Here is a 17148-nt window from a genome sequence, read left to right as displayed (position 1 = left end):
CATCCTGCAATGCGCCCGAAAAGGCAGACGAGATTGAACTTTACTCCTGTTTCATCCTCCTCTCCTAAGGCGGTACACAGCTCCGCCCGAGCCACTGATCGACTTGCTAATGTTCGTTATTCTCCAACCTTTAGCTCACCGCTCGCATCAAAAGCGGCTGTCAAACGCGAGCCGATCTCAAGTAGCCCGACTCCGTTGCGCATAATAAAGAGTGAGCCGTCGTCCGATGAAGACGAGGATCCCATTCGGGCTCCAGGTTCGGCCTTTCGCTGTCGTCGATTCTCATTGCGCGAAGTAAAACAAGAACCATCGTCCGACGACGACGATGAAGAAGAAGAAGACACAGTCCGTGCCCCTCATCCTAGCCGTCGAACGGGGAAAAGACCAATTGTCGGATCAAGCGACGATAGTGGTGGTCAAGAAGACTCCGATTCTGACGATATCGTTAAGCCATCTCGCACAAAGCGCAGAAGGCACAATGAAGAAGTAAAGACTCCTGTGCGGTCTCGTGACCAATCAGATCAAGAGATGCGCGACCTAGAGGAGGATATGGAGGATCTCCGGGACACTGGTATCTCCTCTCTGTCCTTGTTTAGGCTTTGGAGAATGCACTGGTCTTAGTGACATGCCATTTACTCTAGCTACGACAAAACGCAGAACAAGGGGATACGCCGCTCAGTCGGCCAGCAAACTTAGACAAAAGCACCAGCTAGAGGCTCTGCGTCGTCGTCGTGCCGGTGAAAGACCAGCAACGGTATCCCCGCCCGAGAAATCAGAAAGTTCGCAGGAAGACGAAGAAGCGTCCATATTGTCCGTCTCTACTTCCTCGGACGAGGATATACTAGAGGATAGCGACATTGAACGTGCCGTCCCAGAAGACCTTGATAAATACGAAGATGATTTTGTGTTGGAAGACGACGACGCCGAAATTGGTGCCCCAGCGCACCTGGTTGACATGCCATTCGAGTTCTCCCGTCACCGGTACAAGCGACTTAGAGACCATTTTAGAGACGTCGTCGAGTGGATGGTGCATAACAAACTGAACCCAGCGTTTTCTCGGGAAGACGAGGTGTATAAAGTTGCGTTTATTAAGGTCAATGACGAAGTGACAGGTGTGGCGGGCTCGCAGTTGGTGTCTTCTGTCTGGAGCAAAAAGTTCATACGAGCGCTTGAAGCCCGACCAGGTATTGAAATCACCCCCGAACCGCATGCGAGGCTACTACAAAATTGGTGTGACGCCTGCAACAGATCAAAGCATCCACCTAAATTTGATATCCGCTTCACCGGGAAACCATATCTCCTGGAAACCCTGGAGCCGGTTTATGATGATGAGGACAGCATCGCTAGCGACGATGTCGTCGATGAAGAGGAAGAGACCGACCCGTTAGATCGAAGCAACATTGACCGCGAAGGCCGCCGGATCGCTGACGAAAGTACTCATTTCTACGTTGGAAGGTTCTGCAAAGCGAAAGCAACTATGGCACACACCCTTATCCACTGGCGCTTCCGCCTCAATGAATGGGTCATTGATTATCTGGAGCGCAAAGGCGTCTTTTCAAACGCGAAAATTTTGGAGCGAGAGCATTGGAGTGTGAAGAAGAAGACGCGATACGCGAATGAGGTGGTGGATGAGATGCAAGAAAAGGAGATCGATCGGCTGTGGAAGGATTTCAACTTGAAGTTGAAAGGGGCGAAGCAGGACGGAGGGGTGAGTCTTCTCTTTTCTTTTCCTTTTTTTTTTTTTTTTCCCTCCCCAAGGTCATAGATTTACTAGGGACCAGGGCTGACGGATAATTAACTTGTCAGGAATAACAACGGTGATAAGCCTTCGGAGTGATATGGTTCTGACGTACTCCGTACTTTCCTCCCTAACGATAGTAGCCCGCATAGTCCGGGTGCACTCAGTATCATGTTGACTAATTGCCCAGCAAGAAGCTTCGGTCTAGAATTTTTCGAAGCCTTCAAACCCGGCTGATATCCGTTTTGAGATACCCATACTCACCTTACTTTTCTCTTCACTCTTTAAATATGTTAAGATTAGATATCAGCCGTAATGGCTTCATTCGGGTCTTAGCGCCGTCCAAATGATATGAGTTAAACCAAATTCCCATTGACTATATACACATACAGCATCCTCCGTTGGAAAATGATAGCATTAAAAGAAAGATCCCAGGGCGATAAAACTACAGGTTTTCGAAATGTGAGAGAAGAGAGAGGATAAGGCTGGTCGTGTCGTAGCGGGAGTTCGGCAGAACGGAGGAAGAGGAAAGCAATTGGTGGGCATATTCATCAATGCCCTGCTAGGCTTAGGAGAACCGATTGAGAACGTGGTATCTTTTGCACGGTCATAAGGAGATCCACCACGACCTCGATAGCGTATTTTGGCATGGGCACGTATTTCAGGAACCGTCTGAAAGAAAACAAATTCATCGTTGGGAAGACAACCAGCCACCACAGGCTCAAACGGCATGCGAGATAAGACCTATACTGGGGGTTGCATCCCGTCGTCCGATTCAATTGTCTTCTTCTGGTTCAATTTGGACGAGTTTGGTTCCATCCGTTTAGATGGCTGGCTGAGCGCCTTGCTGACCTTGCGTCAAGGCACTCGTGGCACCGGGAGTTAACATCTGCAAAAAAGTTACCCAAGTCAGCCAATGTGTCCCAAGCTAGATATATCAATTGGAAGGCGGTCCTTTTTCAGGGGGGTTACAGACCTCGTTAGCGCCCTTGATCATGCCCTGCTCCCTCTCCATCTGGACATATTGCTGCTCCTCGGCCAGTGCGAGGGCCCAAGGCACACCCAGCAAGAAAGCACTTGTGCTCACCACCCACAGCGTCTTCCCGCCAAAGGACAAGGTTGATTTTGTGAAGGAGGTGATGGCGGAGACTGTGCTTGAGATTTTCCGCCGGGAGGATGGGGGAATGATATCTTGGAGGGCGGCGATGCGTTCATAGAGGGATTCTTCTTCAAGAGTGGCGTAGGAGTCGGTTGAGATCTCGGACTCTTTGGGATGGGGGGCAGTGTTGTTAGTTAACTGGAGGGCAGAGAAGGGGAATGGTGAAGGACATACCGGTGTCTGTGTAGTCGTCGTCGTCGTCGCTCAGGAGTAGGGCGTCGTTCTTGGTTGTGGCGGGCTTCTCCTTGAAGTGCTCGTCCTCGACCTCGGTGAGCTTGACCATTTTGAAAGTTTTACTATTAGGTAGGTATAGAGGCTAGTAATACAAGAAGAGCTGAATGAAAAGCAAGCTCACTGGCGACGGGAAGACGAAGAAGAAGGAGGAGGAGGATGCGTTTGGGCGTTGGACGGAGAGCAGCTTCGAGTCTTCGCTTTTTCGCTGAACTTCAGAAAAGAAACCAAACTTTTTCTGCTCGCCGCCTTTACGGTTGCTGACTAAATGATTAGCTAACGGGCTTCTATCCAGGGCGGCACTGCGCTTTTCCCTTTCTGGCCGCCGTCCGACTTTTCTTCCAGCATCGCGAGAAACAAACAACGCCGCAAAGGGGAGCGCCAGACTGAACGATCGAGGATCTTCGCAATGGGCACGGCCCAGTGAGCGCATCAAGAGACGGTTCAATTGCCGCGCAATCTCCTCCTGTCACACCCTTGCACGACTTGGAAAAGTCTCTTTTGGCACGTTGCACACCCGCCCAGGGTCTCGACCGTCCATTTGACTTTGGCAAACAACCTTCTTTGATATCCAGGCAGTCGGCCAGACCTGCCGCCGACCATGAAAAAGGATTCTACACAGAAAGGCGCCGATCACCCCCCGTTGCCTTTTTTTGCAAGATTTCCGTCGCCAGGAAAGGCCTGCCGCTGATACAGCTCGCTGTGCCTTTGGTCCCCTAGCTACCCATACATTCCTTGCAAAAGCGCACCCCCTCCTGCAGCGGCTGCATCCGCTCGGCCCGTATTCGCAGCGGACACAAAATCCAGATCCAGGAACAAAGCATAGAAACCGTCACCGCCGAAATGCGCATGCAGCGCCGTTCATTACGCGGCCATTTCTGACTGGATTTTAAAAGAGTCGGGGAAAAGAAGATAAGTAAGAATTATTTTTTTTTTCAAAAAAAAAAAAAAAAAAAAAAAAAAAAAAAAGAGGGCTGGCGCAGAAAAATTTCGCCTAGCTCGGTTGCAGCGGATTCATTAAATTCAAAGCAATACCACTATCGCATTTCCCGGAATCCTCAACTCGCACGACCAAATAACACTGTTCCATTCTCCCTTTTTCCTCCCCTTACCCAGTCTCTGTCTCTCTCTTTGTGCTGGATTACTTCATCAAGCGGAAATCCAACATCATGGCCGAAGATTATTTCCCAGACATCCCCATCCCTCCGCCCAAAAACCGGGGCTACCTCCAACCCTTCATCCTCCCCCCGCGCCGGCAGCACACCCACACCGTGATTCTCCTCCACGGCCGCGGCGGCAACGGTCGCGACTTTGGCGTCGAGCTGATCACCACCAAGCTTCTCTCATGCGACACGCTCCCGCAGCGCTTTCCCAGCACAAAATTCATTTTCCCCACCGCCAAGCTACGGCGGTCCACGCAGTTCAAGCGCATTCCCATCGCGCAATGGTTCGACCTGACGAATCTAGGCACGGAAAATGAGCGACGGGACATACAGCATGAAGGACTGAGGGAGAGCGCGCAGTTCGTACATCGGATCATCGAGGAGGAGGCGGCGCTGGTGGGGATTGGGAACGTTGTTGTGGGCGGGCTGAGTCAGGGCGCTGCGCAGGCACTACATATACTGATGAGCTACGATGATGGCGGGAAGGGCGGCCTGGGAGGGTACGTGGGTATGAGTGGTTGGTTGCCGTTTCAGAAAGAGATGGCAGAACTGGTGAATGAGTACTCTCGTGATGCGAACGGTGACCGATTGGACGACCCGTTTGAGAGGAATGGAGAAGACGGGCCGGCGCACCTACTAAACTTGTCGGGTGATAGCCGTTCCGATCTTGGCGCTCGTGCGGTGAATTTCTCGCGTGAATGTGTCCTTGATATCGACCCGCTTCCACCGAGGGATACGGCGCCTGGCTGCCTATCCACTCCCATCTGGCTTGCGCACGGGGCGCTCGACGAGAAGGTCCGACCGCGCTTGGGCGAACTGGCCGCTCAGACGATGGAGAAGCTTGGGTGGGACGTTACGTGGATGCTGTATGATGACCTGGAGCATTGGTTTGCGCCATACGAGCTGGATGATATGGCCATATTTTTGAGCGCGAGGGTGGGCATACCGGAGGTAGATTAGCCCGTCGGATATCGCACTTATGGAAGAGGCTCACCAATCGAAAAAAAAAAAAAAAAAGGAAATGAAAAAGGATTGGCGCAAGAATAGGTATCGTGGGATTGGGCGCGGCTGGCATGTGTTCCTTTACCGATGAGATATGGGTTTTTGGGGTTTCTTTTCTTTTCTTTTCATTTGGTCATCGATATCAGAAAATGATAAGCTCTTGCATGGCAGGACCGTTTGGGTGCTTAAGGGATGCTTTTTTTTTTTTTTTTTTTTTTTAAATTTGCTTGCCCGGGTCGTTGGTTTGTGCATTGGCATATGCGGGAATACCGCGAGTGATGCAGCTATTTTGCTATTGTGTTTTGATGCATATCATGATATCAATTCAGGTAGTTCAGAGTACTCGGTATGTACTTGTATATTAATTTCTATCACAATGCATGTATCAAACTAGAGATAACAGTAACGCCACAGCAAATTTTTCCCTTGGAAAGGTGAGAGTGTTGTACAAACATCCATTATCCTCCACTTATCCCGATGTTCATCCCCTTTCCAACATAGCAGAAATACCCAATCACCCATACCACAAGCCTAGACAGATAAAAAGGAAACCAGGGGACCACAAAGCAAAAAAAAAAAAAAAAAAAAAAAAAAAAAAAAAAGATACGATCACCTTCTTCCTAGATACCACCCGTTAATCCTATCCTGAATATCATTCCACCTCATCGGATTCAACTTGACTCCTTCCAACTCTCCCTCCTGCAACACCACCGTCGGCAGTCCCGTGCCCATCCCCTTGTTCTTCACCTTACTGAAGAACACGTCCTTGGCAACACGCCGTAGATCCGCCACCGTCACGGCCTCGATCTGCTTACACATCTCCATCGCCCCGATCTTGCGTCCGTGCACCTGCACCTGTCTGCCCAGGTCCTCGAGCTCGACCATGCGCGACTCCAGATTCATCAGCAGCGACGAGCGCAGCTGGTTCTTGGCGCGATTGACCTCGGCGAGCTGCAGGGCCGAGTAGCCCTTCTCCAGAGTGAGCGCCTGCAGCTCACCGCAGATCACATCGATCATGTGTGTCAGGCGTTGCGGGTGGCAGGAGGCGGAGATGCCGAAGAGTCCGCTGTCGGTGTAGCTGAGGTTGAAGGCCATGCAGCTCTCGACCCAGCCGTGTTGGTTGAGGACGTTGGTGTAGAGGCGTGAGTACATGCCTTTGCCGGGACCGCCGGCGGAGAAGGAGCCGCCACCGCCGAGGAGGGTTTGGAGGGTGGCGAGGGCGTAGATGTCTGGGGAGGAGATGGGGAGGGCTTCGAAGGCGATGTGGATGTAGCTGAGGCGGGGGAGGGCGGGGTTAGCGGGAGGCGGGATGGGCGGGAGGGAGAGGAAGCCGCCGGTGTAGTGGGATACTTGGTTGAGGTTGAGGGTGTCGGGTTTCAAAAGGTCTGGAGAGAGCGGGGAGACGGAGGCGCGTGCTGAGGCGGAGGTAGAGAGGGATTTGAGGAATGGGAGTTTGGAGAACATCCCCGACGATGAAGATCTGGACGTAGACGCAGAGGACGATGTTCTCGAAGACGATGACGAGGAGGAGGACGACGTCTCGGCCACTGTCGTAGATGAAGGAGAAAACGCCGGCATCGTAGGAACCTCCTCATCGGCATCGTTAACCCTGATCTCGCTTCCCACTCCCTCCAGCACCGGCGCCGTCTTCCTCTTCATATCCCCAAAGTACATCTCCGTCAACCTCACCGCCTCCGCATGCGGCACGCCGGCAAACGCAACTACCATCCTCTCCGGCCCAAAGAACACATCCCGATACCTCTCCACCGTCTTCCTATCGATCTGATCCAGCCTCTCCTTCGGACACAGCAGCGGGTTCCCCAGCGTATTATCCTTGTACGCCGCCATGTTCACCAGCTCCGGCAATATCATCTCGGGCTTCGCCCACAGCTCACGGATCTCATAGTCCGCCACGGCAAGCTGCATCTGCACCTCTTCGTCCGTGATGAGCGGCTCGCGGATCGTCTCCGCCAGAAGGCCCAGCGTCGTCGGCACCGCGGAGTTGAAGCTCGCGGACTGGTACATCAGCGACTCCCGCGACGACGCGCACTGGATGTTTCCCCCCAGCGACTCCAGCGCCTCGAGCATCTGGTCGCCCGTCCGCGTCTTCGTCGATTTGAACGCCAGCCGGTCGACGATGTGGCTCACGCCGCGGAGGCTTTCGTTCTCGTAGCGTGAGCCTGCGTCGATGTACACGCCGACGCCGGCGAAGGGCCCCGGCAGCGATTCCGTGGCGACGCGGAGGCCATTGGGTAAGGTGGTGATCTGGTCAAGCTCAACGGGGTCCTACAGAGAATAAAGAACGAAAAAAGGGCCTTGTGCGTCAGACAAGCTGGGTTCTTCTTCTACTTCTTCTTCTTCTTCTTGTTTTGTCGGGGAGGTTTTGGCTTACCTTGGTTGCGGCCTCGGAGCCGGTGGATTTGACCTGTGCGAACCGTTTAGTCCATCGAGGATCGAACCTCTGCGCTAGATGCGGGCGAATTAAAGGTCGTAATGAGCCTGGTCTTATTGCAAAACGAGGCATTGTGGAAGTGATGGCTTGCACGGAGACCGACTGTCGTGGAGCTCTCTCTCTTCCGACGCGGTTAAAGGAAAGAAAAGATCCGCCCGCCGTTTTGTGGTGATGCAACAAAAAACGGGCTTCAAGCGCGAAAGTTACTTTTTTATTTTTAGCGCAGCACATGACGAGAGACGATTTCCAGACGAGAAAAAAAAAAGAAACAGTTTCGCATCAAAAAGACTATGTACATATAAGATGATGTCTACGAAAAATATATATATATATATATATATATATATATATATATTTAAAATGTAATGTCTACTAATACTTCAAGGGATTCCGACATTCAAAAACAATTCACAAGAAAAAAAAAAGTAAAATAAAAATATAAAAATAAAAAAAATAAAAATAGTTAATGCTCGGCGGCCCATTTCCGATACCACTCGAGACAGGCAGCATTTGCAACGCTCGCTCCCGTCTTGATGTTCAATCCACACAGGATCTGCTTCACTGCGTTCTCGATCTTCTTGCCATTGGATGTCACGGGAATCTCTGGGCAGGAGTCGATGATGGCTGGCACATGGCGCGGACTCAGCTCCTTGCGGATCACGGCCTGGATGCGAGCCGCCAGACCATCAGGCAGAGTCGGCGGCTCCCTGACGACTCCGTTCGGAGTAGAGACCCCCGAGGACGCGGAGGACGTGTTGGTCAGCTTGACGAACAGGACAACCGTCTCGTCGGTCTCAATTCCATTTCTTCGCCGTCCAATGCACAGAGAGTCCTCGATCTCGTCGGCAAAATGCTTCAGGATCACGTTGTATATCTCAGCGCTTCCGAATCTCACGCCGGCGGGCTTCAACACACCGTCGCTTCTGCCTAGCATGACCAGTCCTCCCGTGACGGGATTGATCTTGACGAAATCCCCATGGTGCCAGGTGTGATCTCCATACGTCTCGAAGTAGCTCGAACGGTACTTTGCTTCGCCGACGGCGCCCGGAGGCCAGAACATGACGGGTTGCGCGGGAAACGGCTTGGTGCACACCAGGTCTCCAGCGTCATCCGTCTTGCTGATGTCATTGGCCGCGTGGTCAAAGACGGACACGGCCATGCCCAGTCCTCGACACTGGATCTCTCCTCGGTGGACAGGAAGGATCGGGCAGCAGGCTCCAAAGAGCGAGATGATGTCCGTGCCACCGGTGATGGAACCCAGCAGGATATCCTCGTGGATGGAAGAGTAGACGTAGTCAAACGTCGAAGGGGCCAGCGGAGAGCCAGTGCTGAAGATTGCCCGCAATGTCCGGAACGTCACGGGTCGGTGGGGATGCTTTCGCGGGTTCAGCGCGGCCTGCTCCAGCACGGAGAGGTATTTCGCAGAGGTTCCGAAGTGGGTGATGTGTAGCTCGTCGATCAGTCGAGCCATGGCCATGTCGCCTTTTCCGTTTTCCGGGTCCAGCGGTCGGAAAGGTGATCCGTCATAGAGCACAATGCTCGATCCGCTGGCCAGCGCGGACACGAGCCAGTGCCACATCATCCATGTTGTGGTGGTGAAGTAGAACAATCTGTCGCCGGGGCCGATGTCGCAGTGAAGCACATGCTCCTTCTTGTGCTGAAGAAGGGTGCCCAGGGCTCCATGGACGATGGGTTTCGGTGCTCCGGTCGTGCCGGAGGAGTAGAGGATGTAGATGGGGTGATCGGGCGGGAGATATTCGAATCGTAAGGGAGCGTCTGACGTCCGGGCGGAGGCTATGAAGTCGGCATAGGTGACAGTGGAACCGTTAGGTGATACGATAGAGGAGACGTCAAAGGCATGATCTCTGACGGCGTCAAAGATGACGACCAGCTGCAGGCACGGCAAACTTGCGGCGACCTCGGCGACCTTTGCATGTGTGTCGTGGACCTTGCCGTTGTATATGGAGGCATTGTCCGCAAAGAGCAGCTTGGGCTCGATCTGGCGCAAGCGCTCTAGGACGGCGTGGACCCCGGTATCCGTGGAGACGCCGCTCCAGAGGGCTCCTATGGAGGTCGTGGCCAGCATGGCGATCAAGGTGTTGGGATGATTTCCGACGAACCCGGCAACCCGATCTCCCTTGGCCACGCCAGCATCGCGCATGGCGGCGATGCACAGCCGAACCCTTTCTCGCAGGTCCTTCCATGAGATGTGTTCGCGGGTGGATTCGGTGGCAGCGATGACGGCGACGGCGTGCTCGTGGGGATTGCTGGACGGGAAGAGGAGGTTCTCCGCGAAATTAAGCAGAGATCCATCGAAGAACGGGCGTTTCGGGAACAGGAGGGCTTCCGGTTGGCAGACCTAAAGAGTGCAAGCTTTACCGTCAGCGCAAGATGTTTCTTTTTCCCTTTCCTTTCTTTTCTATTCTTTATTTTCTTTTCCTCTTTCTTTGCTTTTCTTTTCTTTTCTTTTTTTTTTTTTTTAACCCTCCCCGCCTGAAAAGAGAGAAAAATATCAAGGGTTAATTAAAACTGACCTCCTCATACGGCCTGTGAGCCTTGACGCCGGTGTAGTTCCACACCTCCTCCCAGAACTTGGCAGGCTCATCGACGCTCCATTGCCAGAGATCGTGGTATGACTCTAGACCGGGAGCGTGCTTCGAGGCGACGATGGACTTGAACTCGTGGATGCTGGTGGCCTCAGGGTTGGCGGGTCGCCACAGCTCTCTTGCGTCTTCTGCGTAGTCCCCCATACCGTTGGTCCTGTCTATGAATGGCATCACCGGGGCCAGCAGACTTGGTGAGTGGGAGGAGGGAGGGGTTTCTTTGTCTCCAGGCGGCGGCGGCGGTGGTTCTCCGAGAGCTAGTCTACTGTTATCGGAGCGGCGGATTAGAATTTGGGGTGAGAGAGAAGTATATAAGTTAACCAACCCAACTAACTAGTTACTGGACACTCCCGCGAACAACACAAAGGCCCTCCCTCTGTTTTTCTGAGAGACAACGCTGGGCTGTTCGTTTTGAATCCGCCCGCCTCTCAACTCTCTTTTCAACTCGCTTTCAACTCTCTCTCTCTTCGACTTTTTCGCTTCCGCCGCCGAAACTCGCGTCGCTCGCCGCCTTCCGAAAAAAGATCAAATTTCCGAAGCGTCGGAAGCCGAATTGGCCAATCAGAGGCTGTCGGGGCCTGGCTTGCTTAGGTAATACCAACGCTGCCTCCTGCCTAATCGGGACCGGAATCGGGTTAATATATTTCCGCCCCACCGTTTTGACCGCTGTTGGGATCAGTCACGTGAGATTATGGGGATGACTGTGCAACTTGCAACGGAGCAAACCTGCTGTATGTAGATACACTGTATATCTCATGTAGAGAGTTGCACACAGTAACTACGGAGTATCACTCAGCTAAAACTCATGTTGCCGCCGTGCATTTAACCAGTTAATTAATAAACTCACACGCCCCCGTTTGCTTGACCTCCTCCCCACTGAGAGGAAACGCAGAAGACGGCCTCTACAGGGATTCCGATGGAGGTTGGGGGTTGGAAGACACGCACAAAATTGGGTAATTGGCAACGTTAAGATAAACTAACTATAGGAATAACTCCGCCCATAGTTGGTTAGCATGTACATGCCTTCTTCCCCGTCTGACCACAACTCCCTTTCTCATTCTTCCCAGCTTCTACAGAGTAATGTGGGTGGCTTCAGCCATCCTTGGTCTGGATCGCTTCGATGATGTCTTCACAAGCAGTCTGGATTGTACGGGAGTAATATGCATGACCGCAGCTAAGAATGACGTGCATTCAACAGAGTGAACCGCTGAACCACGTCTCTGGACCACAGGTTCTAGAACGATAGGCGAAATCCCAATCATGATCGAAAGCTTACCATATTTTTTCCTCGTCGTGTGGAAGTGAGCGGTGGTGTTTTTGGGTCGGGGGGAGGAACTGCAGCTCAGCTAGACCACGCATAATTCCGCCAAGGGAGACGACGGAGAATATTTGGAATGAGCATATTTAACTCTGCAACTGCTGCAGTTCCGGTGGCGCAGCAGGGTGTCACCAAATCGACACGAGAGAGAGGAGAGAGAGAGAGAGAGAGAGAGAGAGAGAGAGTGTGTGTGTGTGTGTGTGTGTGTGTGTGTGAGAGAGAGTGAGTGTGAGTGAGTGAGTGTGACAGAATACTCCGTATTGGAGTGTGCTTCGTCCAGCTCTAGGACCGAGCGATTTGAACTTTTGTTTTCAGGAAATTGACAGCAGATCCCACAGACGTAAGCAGCCCACTGGTGGCCACTTGGGGCTCTGCGTCTGGGGAATTTGATGGTCTCGTAGGTCTGGATATCATGTTTGGGAATGTTGCATATCAAACTCGCCATCTGTAGCTATGTACCTTACCTTCCGACTCCTCACAAAGGCACCCGTATGTCATCTGTTCTTGGTGGCCACTCGGAGGCTAAGCAGTATGGCTCGCAGGAGCGATACAGATCAGACGAATATTCTATCGATCAGTGTGCTAAACTCGAGTGGACCCCGGCACGGAACGTACTTTTGCTGCTGCTGGCGATTGGGAGTGTGTCCAGGTGGATCTTTCGGAGGAAATATCTTGAAGAAGACTTGATCTAGGCTTATCATCTTACGAGAACCAGCTCCTTTGCGTCACAAGCAGAGTATCCGGGCTGCAATTCTTGGTCCGAATCCTTGAGGCCAGCAGCAAAGTAACCATGTAGGTACTGGGCGTATGGGCATCTACGCCTCCCTCAAGCCAACGTTCCTTTACACACCTGCAGATGACTTGGGCTAGGCCCCTTTGTCTTTTCTGTTCCCTTTTTTTCTTTTTTTTTCTTTTCTTTTCTTTTCTTTTTCTTTTTTTTTTTTGGTGCAACTCAGACGTCTCAACCAGAGTTCCGGTAACCGGGAGGCAGAATGGATGAGTCCTGCATGGTCTCGATAGAACAGACGTGGAACGCGAGGCTGCTCCTTGCCCACACTTTTCCAGTGTAGTAGACAGGCCAGGGGAAATTTTGCCGGCTTGTCGAATGGTAGGCTAAGATGTTTTGTGGTTTTTCCAGTCGGGTTCATTGCTTTTTGTGGTTTTTCTAAGTCGGGTTCATTGCTCCATCCTTCAAAATGGCCTACATAATATGATGACGCCTGGCACCCCGGTCCTTAGGATCCAGCCCACTCTGCACCACCACCAAGACGGAGCAGACAGCACGATAGAGGCTAGAGCGGCCGCTCAGGGCGTGATGAGACAGCAACATCCTTCGCCAGGGAGCGAGTTCCAAGTCAGAGCTGCCGGTCAACTAAATAGCTTGCCCTGCCTCGTGCTCTTTTTTTCTTTTTTTTTTTTTTTTGATTTTTATTTTTATTTTTTTTTTTTTACCAGTTCCTTCAACGTTAACTAAGCTCTCTCTCCCACGCAATCCCTCGCCGTCACGAGCGTTGTGCCCGTCAAAGCTGTTTTTAGCTGCTTTTTTGCTGGTTTGCAGTTTTGCTTTTGCTCTTTTGTTTTTGTTTTGCCCCTGAATGCGCTAGTAAAATTAGGCCGTAAGATTACTTTACTTCCCTGTGCGGTGTTGTGGTTGGCTGCGCGCGGGCGGTAACGGCGTTTCGCGTCCGAATCAAACGCAGACAGCGAAAAACAAAAACAGATAAAAAACAGCAGCAACTCAAAAGTCAAGTAAGAGACGAAAAAGTTCTCCTCAAAAAGTCTCCTAACAAACTAGTTAGTTACATCTCCAAGAGAGACGTGCAGTCTTCCCATGTCGTGAGCCTGGAGAGCTCGTCCTCGCGCGTCTGTGTGCTCTCTCTCTCTCTCTCTCCATTCCCCTCCTCTCTTCCTCTCTTCCTCTCCCCTTTCTCTCTCTCTCTCTCTCTCTCACACACACTCTCTGTGCTCTGGTTCGCACTGTTCCCGGCTGCACCGGATCGCTCCACTGAAGGTTTGTTCTCGGCCCTCTCTGTCCTTGCTCGACATGAATTTCTTCCCTCTTTTCCTTTTTCCTTTTTGGCATTTCTTTTCTTACGCCACACAGCCCTCAAAATTGAGACAAAAGATATCATGAATTAAGCGTAAACGGTCATCAGTGTTGATAGGCGTTCTTTGGAATTCCTCGTCGCTCCCTTTTTCCATGGATGCAATCGTTGACCTTTCTCGCCAGAAGCTTTCTCTTCCCAAAACTCAGCCTTCCATCGAGACTACCTCGCCAGCGCCATCAAACTGCTCTGCTCTCGTCTCCGGCTGCCGCGCCAATCGGCGTAGTTGAGCTGCGATTCGAGCCCTTCAGATAAACCTTTTTTACTTCCCTTTTAATCTCCCTTTCTCTTTTTTTTTTCCTTTTTTTTTTTCTTTAAAAAACCTTCCCCTGCGATGCCTCGTCGACCTACGAGCTCCCTCGTCGACATCTCCTCAAACTCCTCGTCCTCTGCTTCCACCGCGCCTGAGAAACTCTCGACGACGAAACCTACAAATCCAAGTCGCAACCGCTTCAGCCAATTGCTCCTCAGTGGCCCCAAGCCCAAGTCGGAAGCCGTCTCGACCTCTGGTGGTGGCTCACATCCACGCAACGGTCCTGCTGCTGTGAACGGCTCCTCTCGTCTGCCCACCATCTCCCTTTCCACCGCAGACGCGCCCAGCATGGACTCCTCCGCGACCACCACTCTCTTCCAGCCGCCCTCCCCCCACGAGGCGCACCGCATCGCAAAGCAACATGCCCAGTTCGGGCCCCTCGGTCATCCTACCCACCGCTACACCTCCCGTCACCAGGGCGGCGCCTTTCCGGACCCGATCATGGACGAACCCCCGTATTTTTACTTGCTTACCACCTATATCAGTTACTTAATCCTAATAGCGTTTGGCCATGTCCGCGATTTTTTCGGGAAGCGGTTCAAGGAGAAGGACTACCGCCATCTGAAACCCCAGAACGGTTACGGCGCCCTGAACAGTGATTTCGACAACTTCTACGTTCGTCGCCTGAAGCTTCGCATCAACGACTGCTTCGAGCGCCCCGTCACGGGCGTTCCCGGACGATATATCACCCTGATCGACCGTGTCAGCGATGACCAGAATCGCCATTTCCGCTTCACCGGCACGACCACGGACACCCTGAACATGAGCTCCTACAACTACCTCGGGTTCGCCCAGTCTGAAGGCCCCTGCGCGGATGCCGTTGAGCAGACCATCCGCAAATACGGCATCAGCTCCGTCGGCACCAGAGTCGACGCCGGCACTCAGGATCTCCACGTCGAAGTCGAAGACCTGGTCGCCAGATTCGTGGGCAAGGAAGCGTCCATGGTCTTCTCCATGGGATTCGGCACTAACGCCAGTATCTTCCCGGCCCTGGTGTCCAAGGGATGCTTGATCATCTCGGATGAGCTAAACCACGCGTCTATCCGCTACGGTGCAAGGTTGTCCGGGGCTTCTATCGAGATGTTCAAGCACAACGACGTCAACGCTTTGGAGAAAAAACTGCGTGAAGTGATCTCCCAGGGCCAGCCACGCACCCACCGCCCGTGGAAGAAGATCCTGCTGGTCGTCGAGGGGCTCTATTCGATGGAGGGTTCAATGTGCAACCTTCCGGGAATCCTTGCCTTGAAGAAAAAGTACAAGTTCAACCTGTTCATCGATGAAGCCCACTCCGTCGGAGCCATTGGACCACGGGGAAGAGGAATCTGTGACTATTTCGGCATTGACACAAAGGAGGTCGACATCCTGATGGGTACCCTTACAAAGTCGTTTGGTGCGAACGGTGGCTACATCGCTGCGGACAAGGTCGTCATCGACAAACTGCGCGCATCAAACGCTGCGGTGTTCTTCGGAGAAGCACCAACGCCGCCAATATTGGCTCAGATCTCTACGTCTCTAAGGATCATCACCGGAGAGCTTGTTCCCGGCCAAGGAGAAGAGAGACTGCAGAGATTGGCGTTCAATTCACGGTACCTGCGCCTGGGCCTGAAGCGTCTTGGCTTCATCGTCTATGGAAACGATGACTCACCGATCATCCCTCTTCTGCTCTTCAACCCCGCCAAGATGCCGGCCTTTTCACACGAGATGTTGAAGAGGAAGATATCGGTCGTCGTCGTCGGTTACCCCGCCACTCCCCTCGTGTCATCTCGAGCTCGATTTTGTGTCTCCGCCGCACATACGAAAGACGATCTCGACCGTTTACTGTCGGCGTGTGACGAAATTGGAAATGTGTTACAGCTCAAGTTCTCGAGTGGTGTCGCTGGTGGTGCCCTACCTCCTCCAGACGGAGTAAGCCCAGAGATGGAGAATGACTGGTATCGTCAGCAAACCACCGCGGGCAAAATCACTCCTCCGAGATGGCGTTACGAAGACGTTGTTCGTCGGGGGGTCCAAGACGTCAAGCAGCCTCTAAGATAACGGGAGGCTTCTATTTGTCGGCTGCGTCTTCCGAAAGGAGGGTGGATCAGTGCGGGCCGTTGTGATACCCTCCACCGTCTTCAGATGTGGACTGTCTCTTCTTTCGGTTAAGGGGTGTGTTATCACCCTTCTGATGTGAGCCGTTTGATGGCAGAGGGAAAAAGAGAAAAAAGAAAAGAAAAAAGGGAAAAAAAAAGGAAAAAAAAAGGGGGTTCCAATTGTCTAGCATTTTGCAGCGTACACTCGCTCTAGCTTTGTCGGCGTTGTTGTTGATGGGAGCTTGGTTCCCCCAGAGCTCTCTTCTGCTGTGGAGGTAATAATGTCTTGGGTGACTCAATCCCGGTTGTTTGCTTCTTCCTCTTCTTCCTTTTTTTTTTTTTTTTTTTTTTTTTTTTTTTTTTTTTTTTTTTTTTTTTTCTTTTTTCTTTTTCCTTTTATCTCTCCTCCGCTTCTTCCCTCATTCTCTGGCGAGGTTTCCTGCCGAAACTTGCTGCCAGCCCTCCTCTGACGCGCTATTTGTCTCGGAAGCTAGCCTATGTGGTATATACAGAGTATTCGATGATACATCGGGTTGCCGCTTCTGAGATTCATGTCGGCTACAGTCTGGCCCGGCTTCGTGGCCGAGACACTGACTCATCGGGCATGATATTCCCTCCCGCATGCGGTTTTGCTCTCCAGAGTTGTCTTTGGCTCTATTTCTCTGAGATTCCCACTCGTGTTGTACGCGCCTTATGCTCCGCTTTTACCTCTTCTCTTCTTTTTCTTTTTTTTGCCTTCTTTTCCCCGATTTGTCTCAGTTTCTAGCTTCCCCAATTCCTTTTCCCCTCCACCGCCCCCCGAAAAGGGAAAAAAAAAAAAGAAAAAAGGAAAAATGACTGAAGACCGCGGATTTGTACATTCACGAGAGAATGAAAAACCTAATGCCTTTTAATGGACAACTTTGCTTCTTTGCGGCTTCAACTCTTTTCTTGAGGGTTATTCTTCCTTTTTTTTTTCCCCCCCTTTTCTGCCTTTTTTTAATTACGATGTC

General features: G+C 52.0%; 7 protein-coding genes across 7 annotated transcripts; 3 read left to right on the top strand and 4 right to left on the bottom strand.

Moving 5' to 3' along the window:
• Positions 1-9: 9 nt before the first annotated feature.
• D8B26_007475 (uncharacterized protein) lies at positions 10-1926 on the top strand (the record flags this gene model as incomplete). Its single annotated transcript, XM_066125549.1, has 3 exons — positions 10-571; positions 642-1708; positions 1807-1926. The coding sequence occupies 3 exons, from the start codon at positions 10-12 to the stop codon at positions 1810-1812; spliced, it is 1635 nt and encodes a 544-aa protein (XP_065981632.1). The 3' UTR covers positions 1813-1926.
• Positions 1927-2155: 229 nt separating this feature from the next.
• On the bottom strand, positions 2156-2470 carry D8B26_007474 (uncharacterized protein; the record flags this gene model as incomplete). The annotated part of the gene is made up of 1 exon (XM_066125548.1): positions 2156-2470. The coding sequence occupies one exon, from the start codon at positions 2468-2470 to the stop codon at positions 2156-2158; it is 315 nt and encodes a 104-aa protein (XP_065981631.1).
• Positions 2471-2561: 91 nt separating this feature from the next.
• Positions 2562-3180, bottom strand: D8B26_007473 (uncharacterized protein; the record flags this gene model as incomplete). Its single annotated transcript, XM_003067002.2, has 3 exons — positions 2562-2627; positions 2715-3004; positions 3072-3180. 3 exons carry the CDS (start codon positions 3178-3180, stop codon positions 2562-2564), a joined length of 465 nt encoding a protein of 154 aa, XP_003067048.1.
• A 656-nt stretch (positions 3181-3836) lies between these two features.
• Positions 3837-7903, bottom strand: MAS2 (Mitochondrial-processing peptidase subunit alpha). Its single transcript, XM_003067000.2, has 2 exons — positions 7686-7903; positions 3837-7579 (listed from the first exon to the last, which is right to left on the bottom strand). Exons 1-2 carry the CDS (start codon positions 7815-7817, stop codon positions 5903-5905), a joined length of 1809 nt encoding a protein of 602 aa, XP_003067046.2. The 5' UTR covers positions 7818-7903; the 3' UTR covers positions 3837-5902.
• Positions 3972-5482, top strand: D8B26_007472 (uncharacterized protein; the record flags this gene model as incomplete). The annotated part of the gene is made up of 3 exons (XM_003067001.2): positions 3972-3987; positions 4245-5242; positions 5465-5482. 3 exons carry the CDS (start codon positions 3972-3974, stop codon positions 5480-5482), a joined length of 1032 nt encoding a protein of 343 aa, XP_003067047.2.
• A 305-nt stretch (positions 7904-8208) lies between the features above and the next one.
• On the bottom strand, positions 8209-10495 carry D8B26_007470 (uncharacterized protein; the record flags this gene model as incomplete). The annotated part of the gene is made up of 2 exons (XM_003066999.2): positions 8209-10104; positions 10280-10495. 2 exons carry the CDS (start codon positions 10493-10495, stop codon positions 8209-8211), a joined length of 2112 nt encoding a protein of 703 aa, XP_003067045.2.
• A 3610-nt stretch (positions 10496-14105) lies between these two features.
• LCB2 (serine palmitoyltransferase component) lies at positions 14106-16276 on the top strand (the record flags this gene model as incomplete). Its single annotated transcript, XM_003066998.2, has 1 exon — positions 14106-16276. One exon carries the CDS (start codon positions 14106-14108, stop codon positions 16116-16118), a length of 2013 nt encoding a protein of 670 aa, XP_003067044.1. The 3' UTR covers positions 16119-16276.
• Positions 16277-17148: the final 872 nt, after the last annotated feature.

Source organism: Coccidioides posadasii, chromosome 4 (genome assembly GCF_018416015.2).
Source record: "Coccidioides posadasii str. Silveira chromosome 4, complete sequence".
In the NCBI taxonomy this organism is placed as follows: domain Eukaryota; kingdom Fungi; phylum Ascomycota; class Eurotiomycetes; order Onygenales; family Onygenaceae; genus Coccidioides; species Coccidioides posadasii.
The sequence above is the reverse complement of the archived record's forward strand: the minus strand, read 5'-3'. Positions and strand labels throughout refer to the sequence as shown.

What these genes read in the sequence shown, in the direction of transcription:
- MAS2 (XM_003067000.2), bottom strand. Translation starts at nt 7,817, where the DNA reads ATGCCTCGTTTTGCAATAAGACCAGGCTCATTACGACCTTTAATTCGC. An exon ending in GCTCCGAGGCCGCAACCAAG is followed by an intron (nt 7,580 to 7,685) that starts GTAAGCCAAAAC and finishes TATTCTCTGTAG; the next exon opens with GACCCCGTTGAGCTTGACCA.